Source organism: Rhopalosiphum maidis, chromosome 3, assembly GCF_003676215.2.
Source record: "Rhopalosiphum maidis isolate BTI-1 chromosome 3, ASM367621v3, whole genome shotgun sequence".
Classification (NCBI taxonomy): domain Eukaryota; kingdom Metazoa; phylum Arthropoda; class Insecta; order Hemiptera; family Aphididae; genus Rhopalosiphum; species Rhopalosiphum maidis.
This window is the reverse complement of record NC_040879.1, coordinates 68120172-68138231: the sequence shown is the minus strand read 5'-3', so window position 1 is coordinate 68138231 and position 18060 is coordinate 68120172. Positions and strand designations below refer to the sequence as shown.

Here is an 18060-nt window from a genome sequence, read left to right as displayed (position 1 = left end):
TTCTCTCGTCGGATTTTTACGATATTTTAATTTTTAGGCAAGTTATGAGTGAAATTATTAAATATTTGAAAATGCTCACAATTCAATTTAAAGTACACGGAACTTTTTATTTTCGACCAACTAATATAAGTACTAAGAGTAACGAATAACGATTCAATATTCTACCAGAAAATACAGGGTTCTGCTTCAAAAAATGTTGACAGTTTAAAATTTAAATTGTGAAGTCAAAATTATTTGTTTTTTTTTTTATATAGGCTTTAATCATACAAATAATAATGGATTATTAACAACAAATTATAAATTATAAATTAATTTAATTATCTAAATATACTAAAATCATTTAAGGACTTATAAGACGTTATAAATAAAACATAATACATAAATATCAAATAAGCAGTTATTTAAATTTAATTTGTGATTATAGTGTATATATTTGAATTTGTTAAATAAGTTAATACATAATAGTAATAATTCAATATAGTAAAAAAGGAAAGTAGACCGGAAGGTACCGGAAAACTAAAATACATATTAATATACCATTATACGAATACCTACCTAAATTGACATGCAACATTTTTTATTTATTTTAAACAAATTTACCAGTTCTTATTCATTATTAATACTTTAATAATTTTTAGTTTGCATTGAGTTGCTCAATACAACATATTTTTTTAAATATCGCTTATAAAAATTAAATAAAAATCTTAAATACTCATATTGCATATTAATATTGTCACATTATATTTGATATGATTGACAATTGACGTTTACGTTCTCTCTAAAGAATGTCATAGACTCCTAGTATTATAGTACCACCAACACCAACTATAGTTGGATCTAGTGTAATTAAACTAATAACAGTAATAAGAATAATTAATACTTGTAAATTTATATGGACAATAGTGTAAATCTAGATTTTTCAGTGACTAGTGCTCCCCCCCACATTTACAAATAGTCAACAGAGTCAACGGTGAGTGTTTTTACTTATATATATATATTTATTTATTTATTTAATTACTAATTACTAATTAGTCTAATTAGTAATTAGTAATTACCAAAAAGGCCAGAACGCGAAAACCCGAGATTCGTCTATTATAAAAATATTGTTACTCTATTTAAAACGTCCCATTTGATCAAGGTACCTAGTACATTGACTGGAACTTGGGAGTGTAAATATTTTATTTATTTCATATAATAAAATGCGCTATAATTTCGTAGTTAGGAACATTCGCTACCTCGAATGGATCGCAATTCGTGAATGATAACAACAATAATGAAATATAATATCATATTATATAACAAGTAACAACAGACACGGTACACGAACGTTATTTTTAGTTTCCGAAAAACGATAAGATTTACTACTACAACCACACGTGTCCCGTGTGCAATATAAACGACAATTAATTATGATACACGCGTCACGCAGTATACGGGAAAGTGTTCGTTTTTTCGAATCCTTTACGATAACGACTTACACTTTTCTAATATATTCTAATACACTAGATAGTCGATGCATTTCTCGCGTTACTATTTACTACTATGCAGTTTTACGGTCAACGGATGGCGGACGCGTCAGTTTTCGGTAGGTATTCGACGTCGTCGCCCGTCTCAACCTTATCGGTCTGAGACCCGTATCGGTCCGGACTCCGGAGAGCACGCCAAGTCACGAGACAAGATGAAAACATACATAACGTGTCTCCTCGGGACGGGTACAGTCGAAAAGTCGTCGCGCAGCTGACAACACGCGTTCCAGAAGACGTCTGTGCACGACGTAGTCAATAGTCATGAACATGAGATAAATATTTAAATCTATTGTCGTCGAGTGTAGTCAATAATATTTTATTATTGCACGGCGAGAGTGTTTGCTGCGCGTGCGCGTCCGTCGCAAATCGCAATTAGACGGTATACGCAACGTCGCCAACCCGCAATTATTCGCACCAACACCCGTCTCCCGTAGCCGTCCCGTCTGGCGTCCGGGTGTCTACGATCTTCAGTCATCACCCGCTGTGGCACAGTCTGCGACCGACGCCGCGCACCCGAGACGTGTTTGCTGTTGGACTTGGAAACTCCGCCGCCGCCGCCGCCGTCATCGTGGTACGCCGGTGGTGCCCGCGATAGCCGCCGCTCGACGCGGTCCGTCGGAACACGCTCGGTGGCCAAAGCTCTCCTCCGGTAACCGCCATGACCACTTACCTGGACCTCGGGCCGTTGTTGTTTTCGCTGCGCTCCGAGAAACTGGTCGAAGTGCTGTACAGACGGACCGACAGGCTCCAGTCGACCATCAGCATGTCGTGCAGCCGCTTTGTGGCCAACGCCAGGTGAGCACCACGCCTGGGGTAATAGGTGCGCGAGCGAGACTTTTGACGATTGTGAGCGGGAGGCAGACGTCAGACTTATCTTACGTGTATGCATGAGTACGGTATGTAGACGTCTACAGTTGTCTCGGTCGGCCATAATCGGCTTGTATCTCTTGTCTTTTATGTGAGAATGATCGTACTTTGAAATGGTGGCGGAGAAGACAATGTGTGGCTAAATTGTTTATTAATTTTTTTTTAATTCGCGTAATTGTTTTTTTTATAATTTTAGTACAATATTAATATATTTTTAAAATTAATTTGCTAAATAAAATTCACGATATAAAAAAAATCTTCCAGGGGGGGAATTACTTAGCCCCCAGCCTCTCGTCCCAGTCATTCTGAAAGTTCCGTCGATAAAAGTAAACAGGATAGTTACCTAACTGAATATATTTATTTTTATTTTATATGGCGTATGGTCAATGAATACAACAGTTGTTGATTACAAATCAGACTATAGTACTTTTTATACAATAAGTCTTTGGACACTTATTTTTATCATTGCTGTCAAAAACAGTGGATTACGATCAGAGTATTTGTTATTTACCATGTTATACATTGATTAAAGTATGCATTTTATTTAGGTCCCTAATTATATAATTTGTGTTTCTTAGATTTATAAAAAAATCAATAAACAAACTAATTGATTATGTGACTGACATAAAATCATAATAAAAATATCTGTTCTACTATTCTTAATTTAATTAAATTTTTTTTCTGTACTATAATTTTTTTCCAGACAATAAAATATTTACTATTTTAAATATTTATTTACTAAGCAATTGTACAAGTCGAATCTTATTTATTTTTGTGTTAATAAACTAATTCATTTAGATTATTTCAAGACATTTTTAAAATTGATTATAGAAATATATGATATTTATATTTAATTTGTATTATTTTGACTGTTCATATCATGTGTTTTTAGAAATTCCGATTTTTTGTATGATGAAAATGTAGAATATGAAAAATATAGTGATGATGAATTTGATTTACATTCAGATCAATTTAAATTAGGTTCTTCTATTGATGAGAATGGGTCATTTAATTTTAAAATGTAAGTATTTATTTATTAATTATATTTAATCATTTAAAGTAAAATTAAATGTATTTCAATTATTATAATTACTGAAATAATTTTAGGTTCTATTCTAACATTATAGTAATCTAAAAATTTTAGTTTATAGCACTATAATGAATTGACTTTATATGTTTTAATTTGATTTGTAGATGTATTATTGAATTACTTCTTTAAATGTAATAATAAAAAAATGTACTTAATAGTTTTATTTAATAAAGATCAACCTGAATTGTTAAGCTTGAATTACTTTATGATCGCAGGAATATTAGAAATTTTTAATAGTATCGGTTAAAATATTATAAATTAAAAAATCTTGGTTATTCTATTAAATTTGAAGAATATTCAAAATCAAAATAATAATAATTTAAATAGTTTAATTCATTATTTATTGTAGGAAAGTATACGAAAAAGGAGTAAACAAAATTAATGCAGCTCTTAAGAATATAGGTTTGGTAGTGTGTAATTATAATTCTATTCAATATAATATGGAGCCATTACAAATATATTATCATAAGAATAATATTGCCAGTTACATTTCAAATAGAAATCGTTATTCACCAAAATCAGATGTTAGTGTATTTTTGTTTATTTTCCTGTATACAATTGTATTTGTGTAACATAAATTAATTTAACTAATCAATTTTCATTAATTGTGTTTTAGAATTCAATAGATAGTCTGGATAAATATTATTGTGAAGAAAGTGATTACAAGTCAGTTTCTAAATCATCTTTGGATAAGAAATTTTACATAAATGTTGATGAGAATAGAGTATGTATAAAATTTGTATATCTTATTTAAAATTAGATTTGAAGCTATTATTGTTTTGCATAATATTATAACTTAACTATTTTACAGGAATGGTTTATATACATATATAAATTATATAATATCATTTAGGTTTGTCAAAATGCTTTTATTCTTAGTTCATACATAATTTATAGTTTATAGATCTTTTTACTCTACCTGACTAAACTACATGTAATTTGTTAAAAAGCCGTTTAAGTATACAATCATGAATTAATAAAACATTGCTAATTTTTTTTAAAAAATTTTAATTCATGATTGCTTTAAAATAAATTTAAAACTTTTAAATACATAAGTAATACTATGTCATATCTAATAAAGTTTTTCAAATGTAAAGAGTGTCTTATATGTCTTATACCGGATCACTTAGTATTTTTTACTAGGAAATTTAGTATGATTGTAAATTGTATTATTATATTTAAATATTGCATCTATAATATTAATATAACACTTTCAATGAATCACTGTCAAAAAAAAAGCTTGACTGTAAATAAATCTATTTATTAGAATTATTATCAAGATCGACAAATAACTCCAAAAAGTACAGGATATGTGCATTCAGGAAAAAAATATTCTCATAGAACCAGTAATCAAAGAAGATTTTCCAATAAATACTGGACAATAAGGCATATGCTATTTTCAAAATTTGAACACGGTATTCTACTGGATGATGGTATTTACACTAACACAATTTGTTTTTGTCATATTATTTTTTTTATAAAATTATGTTTTTTACAGAAAGCTTTTATTCTGTATGTCCAGAGATATTAAGTTATCATATGGCAAAACGTTGTAAAAATGACATTTCCTTGGACCCTTTTTGTGGTGCTGGTGGAAATATAATTCAATTAGCATTTACTAGTAAATTAGGTATTGTTACATATTAATTTATTTTAAAAGTAAATTATTATGTAAGTTTTGATAGAAATAATTTGTTTTTAGTTATAGCCATTGATATAGATCCATTTAAAATAAAACTAGCACAACACAATGCCAAGATATATGGCGTAGCTGATAAAATTGAATTTATTGTTGGAAATTTCTTTGAAATTTTTTCAATGTTAAAAGCTGATGTTATATGCATGTCACCTCCTTGGGGTGGTCCAGAATATTTGTTTGATGAGAGTTTTAGTATTACGTCCATGTGCAAGAATTATAAATTTGGTGGTTTTGCTATTTTTGATATTGTTAAAAATATTGCACCAAATATTGCATTTCATATGCCCAAAACCACTAATATATTAGAAGTAGGTCATAGTTAGGTTCAAATTTTTTCAATTATCATATTTTTTTGTTATTGCTTTTCAGTGTTTATGGTTAGCAAGATTTTTAGGGAAAGTGGAAATACAACAGAATATCATCAACCAAAAGGTGAACTCAATTACAGCATTTTATGGAGACTTTATTGATTTAACTAACAACGACTATTAAAAAAAAAAATATATATATATATATAATAAATTAAAATAAAATAAAAAAAATATATATAACGTCATATCGTGTGTATTATGATGTTTTAATATGTTTTATTTAGGTAATTTAAATGTTGAACGTATAATTTGTTATAACTGTTGTATTTTTCTATTATAATTTATTATCATATATTAGATAAGGTGGTAAAGAATTATTGCTAAAAAATAACTACTGTTTATATAATACTAAATAGTCAAAGTAACTAACAACAATATTATTACAAATGTGCGTTAAGTACGTGAATATTGTATTATTGCTCCATTTTGTTTCTACAAAGCTCTATTTGAACTTATAGTTTTACAAAGAAAAAGTGCATTCAATACAATTTTAGCAATCTATAATCTAATTAAAGACCTACTTTTATACTATTAACTAGTTCTTAAATGTTATAAAATACACAAACATGTTCAGTGGGGCCCATTATCTTCTTGAAGAATAAATAAAGATAATAAAATAAAATACATTTTTTATTAATGATTTAATTAAAATTCGTAGTTTATTCAACAATAATTAACTTTCATAAGTTGATTTTTTATAATATCTAAGTAATTTGTGTTACCAACTGCTGTAATAAATGTAATATACCTATACACAATTCCTATGAAAATGTTTTGGGTATTGTACATTTACTATTTAGATGCTAATCTGGTGATAAGTTATATATTATTTTTTATATAGAATATTTGGTTATATCTATAAGGTGGATTGTATTTCAATTATTAACTATTGTTTTTCGATATAGCTGTCTTACACTGACCACTATTAATGATTTGTCAGCGTCTCATTCCTCCTTATTAAAGCTTATATTTACTCTTAAAAAGTATTTATTAATATAATAGTTTCTGATATGTTAAGATAGTTACTAATATTAATTGCTATGAGGAGTATAAATACTTTATTCTGTGTAGTGTATATCAATATGGTCAATAGAAATAGCACAGAACAAAAGTTGCACCACAGAGTAATAATAGAGTTGCACTGATGAAGTGGAGATTGGTTATCTGAAGTAGGTACTAGGTATATAGACAAAACTGTAGTTGAATTCTTTTTATTTAGTATGTATGAAAACAAACCGACAGTAAACCATATTATAACTTTTTACGATTATTAAATTTTCAATTTGTAATAATTGTCAATTAATCAATCATCGATTGTATAAAATTATTATAATAATATTATCATGTTAATAATTCATGTATTATATTGAGTGATAACAATAATTATCTCACGGAGAATAATCTGATAGTTTGATAACTGCACGACTGTAGTAATAGTTGTAAACGAAGACATTTTGTGGTTATAAACATCGCTTTCGTATTAAAGTCGCCTGGCCTGCCCGACCGTTTATTCTGTGATAAGTGATAGTGACGTACTGGCGTTCCGTTGATAACATTTCACTAACGGTTTGAAAAATGAAAATTGTGTCTAATTGACAATATAATAAAATATTTCATCATGTTTTTGTGCATCGCGTAACGCGTTTCTTTTTCGAATCGTTGGTTTTCTGACATCTAATAATAATTATAGTTATAGAAATTATTGGCGAACTGTTCTTTTGAGTAAATTGTCTCGTGTGAGTACGAAGCGAATTACACAAATTCGTTCAACTTGAATGTGTTTCGTTGTTTGAAAACAATCTATAAAATCATGCATTCTCCGCTGTTCTGTTACCCACCGGTGACCAGTACCAGTAAGTGCATCGTGAATCATTATTTTGTAAACTTCATTTTTAATATTTATGTTCATTTAACAGCACTGTCGTCAACATTATTAGCCTCTGTAGACCCAAACAATTCCTGTTATTCACTGATCGAGCGAATCCGAGTGATTACGAGCTATATTGACGATGCGGACGAAAGAGATTTGTACAATATCTATGTTGAAATTATATTTGAAATTTTTGGACGGGGCTCCGATAAAGGATGGGCATTAGATAAACTCAAGACAAAAGTATGTAATTTTTTTAAAAAAAATTTTTAACATATTTTATTGATAGGTATAATTAATTTGTTTACTATTGAACTTTAAAAAAATAAAAAAATAAAAATAGTTTTGGTTCAATCGTGTGATTTTTATTAAGTGACATATTAAATTTTAGTATAATTAATATTATTTTACATTCTAAAAATGAAGTAATCTTTTTTTTCAATTTAATATTATCATTCATATACCTAGTATTAAAATGTTCTTTTAGTGGTTGTTGCTTCACAATCTATTCTTTAATTCTGTTGAATAAATGTATTAAGTTTTTTTAACAAATATAACAAAATTGTTAGTACATACATTATTAAAATAATAGTACTTAGTGTATAACATTTTATTATGTAGGGAAACTTCTCTTTAACAATTATTAGTAAGATAAAAATGAACATCTTATATTAATAGATTGACAATATTTTGATATTGTGACATGTCAGGTTTACTATTATTAACAATAATTTATTATTACAGATATATGATGATCAAAAATACATTTGCCGAGAACCAGATAGCGTGTATCACTTTTTATCTAGTAGTGGCCATATTTTTAAATTATGCTATAAGTTGCTGTCTAATAATTTGCTAAAATTTAATATTTATTTTTCTGATTTACCGGTAAGTTTACTTATTTATTATATATCTAAGTATTAAAATATTTCTGGATTTAATAATTACTAAAATATATTTCAGATTGAGGTTAGACAAAAAATTGATAAAGCATTTGGACAATCTTATTATAGTTCACGGTTTTTGTACCATGCTGATTCAAATTCACCCATTGGATTAAACTTGAGTATCCTTTTTATAAAATGATTGCAAAGATACATAATAATGATTTATAATATACACTTGTAGTGTACATATTATACAATGAAAATACTTTTAAACAAATTTGAAGGTTTTTTGCTGTTATTACTTATTAGCATTTTGTGGTATATAAATGCTTTTTGCGTATAAAATAATCATTATTTTTTTTTCAAATTATTCTTTAACTTAAGCATTAGATTCTTTTGAATACTATATGTTTAATTTTGCCATTTATGGATTAAAGTTGACCTTTGATGATATTTATAATGAGAATAATGATTCTAATGAACAATCTGTGTACAAATTGTTGTGCATAGAGTATCTTAAATTTTTTTTGCCATTAGATAATTCAGCTTCTATGATTTTACCTCAAATACAGTTTAATGTTCTATCGCCAATTTCTAACCAAAAACAAAATACAACTACAAGGTATGTTTAAAGCAATATTAAATACCAAATTTCATTTTTCATTTTTAAAAAAATGTTCATTTACTTATACTGTTCTAGCTTGACCAGACATCATAATTTTAATTTATTATATATTTTTATTTTAGTAAATTATTGAACTTCATAAAAAAAGATATTGCTTCTAATGATTTATTAACTGATAAAATCCTAAGTTCATCCTGGATGTTGACATCAGAAGCAACATGGCGTAGTGAAGTAGTAGCATTTTTTTTTGCTGACATCTGGCTAAATTATAATTTATTTACTAATGTAAGTATGCAGCATTTTCTATATTTATCTATATTATATAAATTTAATGTGCTCACAACTTGCTTAACTCTGCAGAAATTACGATGTGAACGCCATGTTCATATTTTTATATACTTAGGCACCACCACTCACCACTGGCTAGTACATTTAATTCATCTTAAATTATAAATTCATAATGAATAATTAAGATACCTTTATTTAAGTGAAGGTACTTAATTGTTACTTATATAATATATAAATATTACCTATATTTATTTATTTATTAAATTTCCTTAATATATTCTTATTTATAAAAATAAAACAATAAATAACTACTATAAAATAGAAATATTTAATCACAATTGTCCTATTTGATAACTAAGATTAGAAATCGTTCAATATTTATTAATTTGTAAATCATAATATACTATCTAATATGCATGTAACTGAAGTCTAAGATTTTTTATTATAATTGAAAAATTAATCACGGTTGGGTGTGACCAATAACAAAACTTCATTAAATTATAAAAAAAGATTTTGACAATAATTTACCAGTTGGTCACTCAGTCCACCAGTTTCTGATCGTCGCCTTAGAGCTTAGATCATATTCTTACTTTCAAATTTGATAACACTAATTTTAATATTAAAGCTGAATATCGTCGGCTTTGGATGAAATCTTCATAAATCACTTTTATCAAAACATTCAGGAACAGCAAAAAAACTGTGATGTTTTTATATTGATAATATAGTATTTGTTTTTGTATGATATCTAATGAAATTTCCGGGAAAGAATATGATATTATGATATCAAAATGTGCACAAAAATACAGTGCATTTAATAGAATAAAAAATGTATGAAAATTTAGACGAGAGGTTTTCGTTCATAGCTGTTGATATATAAAATTGGTTTTATTAATCATAAAGTTGCTATGTTGTATATTAGTACAATAGGGATTATACATCGCTAAGGTGTGGTATACTTTAAAGTTTTAAAAAAAAATGTATTTTAATTCTTTTATATATTATTAATAGTTATTATTGGATTATTACCGCTACTATTAATTTTATAATATATGATAGCATTATATATTATATAAATGCATGCTATTATAGTGTTGCTTAATATTTAATTGGTGAATATTTTTATTGAACGGAAATACGGGATATCTATCTATTGTAAAATCAATGTCATTATTAATGTTTTTTTTACAACTTTTATTTTTGTTATATTTCCAGGTACCATGCATTGATTTAACAAAGCTAATAAGATGTTTCATAAAACATTTACATATATATTCAAACTGTGCTAAATATTTGCCAGTAGACAATTTAAAACTGTAAGGGGTCATTTTTGTATTATTAGTTAGTAGGTATTATATATTAAACACTTTTTCAGAATATTGATGGCTCGTCACGGTATACAAATCTATCAGTATTTATCATATTATATGGTTCATTGGCCACAGGATTTTTCATTTCGTCTTTTGCTTGAGAATTGGCTTTGTTATATTCAACCTTGGCGTTACGATGAATTATCCAAACAGTAATAAATTAAAACTACATTTTTCTTTTATACATTTAAATGTAATGACATTCTTTTTTTTTTTGTTCAGACAATGTTCTATCACAGATATAGAAATGAATGATAGATGGAGAATTTTTGTCATCAGAAATTTATTGTGTTACACCAAATTATTTCATCTTGCTATAAAAAGATTCATATGTATTGATGTGTGTTCACCAAGATATTCAATTATGGTTTATCGGATGCTAAAAGTGAATTATATAAATTTTAGTTATTTACTAAATTGATAATGAATAATTACTTCAATAAAAAAAATTATTATTATATATAAGATACGCATGGATTTATATTTTATTATTTTAATAATTATGTTATTATATTTATTATATTAGGTTTTTACCTACCCATATTTATTGAAAATGGTACTTGATATAGAACATTTATATGTGAGCAACCAACTACAACATAAAAAATGGAATACACTATTGACTGAATGTTTGATTGAGGCTGAAGGTCCATTATTTAAATATGAACTGATGTTTTCAGAAGAACGTAATCATGAAGTAAATAATTATTTTTAATTTTAACTCATTAAAATTAATAATTATGGTAACAATACATTTTTTTTATTTTCAGTATAAACTATTTTATTTGAAACTACAAAAATCACTGGATCACGTTGCTGTAGAATTATGTCGTTGTCAAGAAGACAATGTAGGTAGAAATAATTCATCAATGTTGGAATTAATATTAACACCTAGAAAAAATAAAATGTCGGACTATACTCTTAATGAATGGACAGATATTCAAACTAATCTAAAATCATCGTTAATGTTCTTGGAACAAATTATTGTGAGTATATTATCATGTATTCATTAATTTCATAGAAAAAAAATTATTCATATTTGATTTTTAATATTTTAGAATGTTAATGTTACAACTACACCAATGATGGCCGATTTTTCAGCGTGGTCTATTTCTGGTGTAAGTGGAAATAACTCTACTTCTAGTATCTTCAATAAAAGTCATTCACTCCTTCAATCTTTTGAACGTGTAAGTGAAATTAATATTTTGTTTTCTATTACTTATGATATTAATTTATTTTTATTTTCAGAATACAATGAATTTACCTTTTAGACCTGTAATTCGTGCAAAAGAATGGGAGATTGACCCGGATTATTTGGATGCTTTATCATATGAAAACTATTTTCTTGTTAATTTAAGCAAGTTCTTAAGAAATACTGTGGAGTTATATGTAAGTTGTTTATTGTTTTGAGTTTTATTTTAAAACTTGTAGGTTTCATTTGTTTTATTTTTATTGAGAGGATTTCACACCTATATGAATTACAAAATATGTACATATGGCAAATTTGTGTTTAACAGGACTAATTATGTGTTGTTAAATTTACCATAAATGTAACCAATATAATCTATTTTAGAAGTTAAAGAATGGAACCTAAGGTATAGATCTAATAAGAAATTTAAAAATACTCAAAACTGACGATTAACACAGATAATTTTTATCTAGAAGTTTAAAATGGTTATTCACTAATATAAAATCTATTTACACAAAAACTGGTTTATATTCTGCTAAAAAAAATTTGCTATGGTGTATATTTTTGAAGTGGAGACAGCACATACGGTATGACATTCTCCTAAATAGCATTGACTACATAAAATACCAGCTGTAAAATAAGATAATTTATATTGGATATAGAAAATAGAATATAATATTTAATAATACAGTCGAGTCGATATAACTCGAAATTAAAGGTAGATAAAAAGTCGCTTCAAGATATCTAATTAAATTTATATTATTTAATATATAATTTATATTCCTAGAGAAAAAAAAAATTTGAGTTGTCAAGTTTTTCATATTATCACGACTTGACTGTAATACAATTTGTAATTCATGTAACAATTTATTTGTTACTACTTATTAAAAAAATATAATTTTTATTTATTTATTTCTTAATTATTTAACAATTTCTTTTTTTGTAGGCTGTATAGATAAAAGAAATATATGACATTTTTTTGAGAAATATATTAATATGCTTTCATAAACTATTTAAAATTAATCTCTTAATATTTAGAAATATTATTTTGTTGAATAATTCATATTTTTACTTACAATAAAAATATATGATTTTTTTTTTTTAATTGGGTATACTATATACAGTTGCTCCAAAAGTTATGTATCTCCAAAAAAATCAAAATATATTAAAATTTGGGTTTTTTACAGCAATAAGTAGGTTTGTAGCACTTAAAAACACTTAAATATATGCTTATATATGACTCAATAAACTTAAAAATATACATTAAAAAATGAACAAAAAAAAAACACTTGAAAAATAATTGACAAAAAAAATTTATTAGATATGAAAATTTTTTTTTTATTATTATTGGAAATTGTGTTATTATTAATAATAATTTTAAATTGATTTATTTATTATTATAAATTTATAAATCAAATTTCTTAAAAATTAGTTTTTGAGTGTTCTGAAAAAATATGTATATTAATAAAAAATATAGAAGTTTATGAGTTTTACTGCATATCTATTAAAAATAGAACTTAGACCTCATGTTTATGATGTAGTATTAAAAAGGTTAGGTTTACAGTCTTTAGCCGATAGAAGCATTACTATTAACAAGGTCTTTCTAATCAAACTTATTAATGGGTTGATCGACTGCCCTGAACTTTTTTCCAAAGTCAACTTTAAAATTCCTTATGTCTACATAAGTTTTTCAATAATTTTGTCGTTAATGATTATCGATGTCGGTTGTACTATAATCTTATCATTCCTATCACAATATAATATAAACGTCTGAAAAATTCGGGTACGAGCATATCGCTCATAATCGTCGCTTGTCCCCCAAAAAATTGCGCCAATGTCTTTTGTTCTCTATTTTTGTCGTGTAGACTTGGACCCTTTATTAGAGAAGGCAAAATATAAAAATGTTACTTAGACCACAAACTTAAATTCAAGTTTTCATCATTATAATGGTCATAGCTGTTTTTGCGCATGCCTAATAGATGTAAAATATATTTTTCCACCCAATAAGTCGTGTCGCTTAGGCCTTTTTGACTTGTCACCATCGAATTATGATAGATAAATATATTTACTAAAAATGCGTTGTTGTTAATACAATTATACAATTTCTATTTTTATGCATGTGTGAACGTTTTCAAAAAGTAAAGCTCTCATATTATCAGCTAGAATTTTATTTTTATTTATTTGAGATTGAGATCAAAAACAATAATAATACATAAAACATTTTACAAGATAACAATAATTAATATATTGTTCGATACCTACTCTCTTTATGCAAAGTTTGTGTGAGAAGCGAGGAGTTTACAATTTTATGTTTCATAACTTATTAAACAATAGTTAATGAATATTTAAGCAATACTTAAAAATCTAAATTAGACTTTCATAAAAAAAATAAGTAGAGAAAATAAATAGTAATAATAGTTTTTATAAAGTTAACAAGAAATAGAGAATTATTTTTTTTATAACTAATAACATAGTAATGGAACTGTTAGAGAAATAATTGCAAATATAATTGTTAGATTATATCATAATTTATTGAATAACTTTATTCCTTTATTGACATAATAATTTTTTATCTATGCAATATTAGGTTTATTTAGAATACTAAATACTTTTTGTATTTTCCCTATTATGGTTTTGAAGTTAGATTTATTTTTATGTATTTTTACTATCGACAGATAGTATATATGTATATTATTGTATTATATAATTGATTAAAAAACCTTAAGAATTTTAAATAAGTTACCTGTGTTATAGTTGTTATTATAATATTTTTTTAACATAATTCTAACTAAAATTTTCTGAACTACATATAGTGGTCTCAAGGCATTTTTGTTTGCAGATCTCCTCATAATTAAAAGTTAAAATAGATTGCAAAATAGCTACGTATATTATTCTAATTATTTTAATACCTAAAATATTTTACAGTACCTTAAAAACATGGAAACATTTCCTTATATGGAATATTAATGTTTCAATATGAGGTACCCATTTAAGATTTTTATCGAAAATTATTCCTAAATATTTAGTAGAATGTACCCTTTTTATTTTAGTATAATTTCCATTGTTAAATCTATATTATTTTCATGTAAAAATTTATTTAAGTGTAACTTCAAGATAATTTCTTTAGGTAAATTTATTTTATTTAAAGAAAATAGACTAAATACAGATTTATTATTATTGATATATTAACTATTTATTATATACCATTTATTAACTACTACCAATAGCCTTAAATTTTGATTTGTTTCTACTTCATTCCAATTCTGATCTTTAAAAAACAAAACAGTATTGTCTGCAAAAGCTAATTTTTTTCATTCATGTTTAATTTAAGCAAATTATTTACATTTATCACAAGAATAGGACCTAAGAGTCCTTTTTGGTTTAGTGTATCTTAGTTTTTAAAAATCATTAATATTTTTATTAATTTTACTGATTGTGATCTTTTACTTAAATATCTTAAGTTTGACTTAGCTAAATACATTTTCTATGTCAACAAATGTTATGGAAGCATACTTGACTACTTTTAATTAACCAACACGGATAGCTACATTTTTTTTTGATAGTTTTAAATTATTTTTGTACAGTGTCCATAGATCACGTTAATATGCAACATTCTTGTGACAGATAGCTACTCAAATAGTATTACTATTGATTATAAATACTAGTATTTATAATGATATTATTATGCTCAAAACAAATGTTTGTAATTAATCGTTCAACATTTTAATTAATTACATTTTGAATTATTATATTATCCATAACTTGATAAAAATTGTTGAACATGCATCAATATAATAAAAATAAATCGTATACTTGAATTCTTGTATTATAAAACGTATTTTTATATCACCGCTATGTTTTACTACATCTGTGATAAATATACAAATGCTATATCCTGAATCCTGGTAATAAATTGGAAATTCTGATTGAATGGTATAAGATTCAATTTTTATTTTTTAAAAATTCAAAAATATTATGCAATTAAGTTTTTTTGAATTTTTAAGATAGCTATTTTTTGATTTTATTTTTTAAAACAGTTCAAAAAAATATATATTAAAATTGAACACAAAGTGACCAAGTTAGTACTAACTAGGTTTTTTAATTTCTAAGAATAATACTTAATAGTTATGTTATTCAGCAAAATACAAATTGCATGATTTAATTAATCTTTGATTAGAATTCTGATTTTTTGTATATCAATCTGTAAATATCTAATTATTAGTGAAGCTTTCAGTTAAGATTAAAAAAATTTCAATTTTTGATAACCAGTATTTTGTATGTCAATTTGTAATAATTAAAAAAAAATATTTTTTTTGTATTTTAATAATAAAGAATTTATTTAAGTCTGAAAATACCACATACATACCAAATTAAAGTTTTTATTTGAATAGAAATAACAATAGCTGTGTCTTATTGTACACTGAATGGCAGAACTGGTTACCTATTTTTTAAGTATTTTAATTATTTTGAAAGAAACTTAAAATTACAAAATAGGAATACAAATTTTAATTAGGTGTGTATAATTTTTGTCAGCCAGAAATAGATATTTTGTATTGAAATGTAAAATAATTAATTTTTTCAATTCTTACAAATTGATACAACACTTATGGTTATCATAAATTGAAATTTTAACTCTAACTTAGTCGATTTTTATTCAATTTTAATATATTTTGGGAAGGATTGTATAATTGTAGCCAATCATTAGGAACACTTTTGGATCAAGATGAAATGTGTTAATTAACTAATTGGTTTTATTTATTATAAAAAAAAAATGTACAGTTTAAAAAAAATATATCTACTATGAAGAACATTAATTATTTTATAATATGTTATGTAAAATATGTATCTATTAATGTTTACTTTTTCGTCGACTAATTTAATCACCATATTTTTATAAGAATAGTGTTGCTCGAATCCAAAACACTAACTTATACGTAAGCAGACCGAAGGTAAACTAAAACGATAATCATAATATATTTTGCATGTGCCATTAGGATTTCACACATATTGTATTAATACATTTAAAAGATTTTTGAATTAATTAATAATTTAATTATCTTTTCAGTGTAATTCACATATACTACATTTATCAACAAAAAATTCTATTCTTGCGGGTATTCTACGTCAAGCATTAATAAGAAAACCAATGAAGATATTTTCCTACGAGCCTAGAAATGATGGATCTGGAAAGCGTGTTAGAACACCTAAAATTTTACCACCCACAATTAGTTTCCGGTGGATGGCATCATACTTTAATCTTTTTTGGATTTTATTTTTGTTGACATTAACTTATGTATTTAACAACATTGGCTTTTGGATAGGTGTATTATTTGTTATACGTATTGTATATTTAAGTCTTAAGTATTTAATTGGGTATGCACCACCATTCAAGTGGGATAATATTCACGAAGACTAGTTATTTTGTTAATATTTTTTGAATTCATATTGCTAAATGTCATTTTTAAGTTATATAACTAAATTTGTACTGAATTTAAACTTATTAATATGATTATTGTTTTTATACATTTGTAATGTTTTATAATGTTAAATTAAGTTAAATGTAAGCATCTTTCTTAATTAACAACTTTATCTTACATTTTTATAATTAGATAAGATAAAATATTGTTTTGAATGACATTTTCCTATTAATTTTATTAAACATAAAAAAATTTTTTTTTATGTTTATGTATCTATTAAATAATAATAAATATTGTTTAGTAAGTATATTTTTATTTAAATATAACACAATATAATATATACATGCAATTTATTGACAATGTATATTTCTTTGTAAAATGTTTCATAATATTTTTGTTGTAAATAGTATATTGAAATGTAATGAACACTAAAATAATTTTAAAAATAGCATTGATAATAAGAATATTCAGTAAATATTTTAAATGGCAGCTAAAAATTAAACATCCAAAATTTATTTAACTTGAAGGAATTGCAAACTGTCAATTATTTCAATTAAAATGCATCTATATTTTGTTACTTTCTTATAAAATGTATATTTTTGGTCATCCAAATTGTTTATTTAAAAATTAACCTCTCACTTAAAAAATAAAAAATTCAAGTCTAAGTACGTCACTGCCCAACAGAATATTCATTTGATTAATATATTACAATGTACAGACTTTTAATTGGTCATTATTCGGGTTTATCAGCCTCTATTACTAAGTAAATTTCATGATAATATGTTTTTTGATATTATTATTAAAGAAATATATTTTACTAAGTATTATAGTTGGTTGATTTAATTTTTGTTGAAAACATTGCAT

At 25.2% G+C, this 18060-nt stretch overlaps 2 protein-coding genes across 2 annotated transcripts; both read left to right on the top strand.

Moving 5' to 3' along the window:
• Nucleotides 1-2057: 2057 nt before the first annotated feature.
• Nucleotides 2058-5674, top strand: LOC113558509 (trimethylguanosine synthase-like). Its single transcript, XM_026963991.2, has 8 exons — nucleotides 2058-2321; nucleotides 3286-3414; nucleotides 3833-4007; nucleotides 4100-4207; nucleotides 4751-4916; nucleotides 4982-5113; nucleotides 5186-5490; nucleotides 5552-5674. The coding sequence occupies exons 1-8, from the start codon at nucleotides 2185-2187 to the stop codon at nucleotides 5672-5674; spliced, it is 1275 nt and encodes a 424-aa protein (XP_026819792.1). The 5' UTR covers nucleotides 2058-2184.
• Nucleotides 5675-7363: 1689 nt separating this feature from the next.
• On the top strand, nucleotides 7364-17375 carry LOC113556899 (sphingomyelin phosphodiesterase 4-like). Its single transcript, XM_026962116.2, has 14 exons — nucleotides 7364-7406; nucleotides 7470-7666; nucleotides 8168-8311; nucleotides 8387-8489; nucleotides 8701-8932; nucleotides 9058-9220; nucleotides 10436-10536; nucleotides 10596-10742; nucleotides 10813-10975; nucleotides 11117-11287; nucleotides 11361-11576; nucleotides 11649-11777; nucleotides 11839-11979; nucleotides 16845-17375. Exons 1-14 carry the CDS (start codon nucleotides 7364-7366, stop codon nucleotides 17193-17195), a joined length of 2301 nt encoding a protein of 766 aa, XP_026817917.1. The 3' UTR covers nucleotides 17196-17375.
• Nucleotides 17376-18060: the final 685 nt, after the last annotated feature.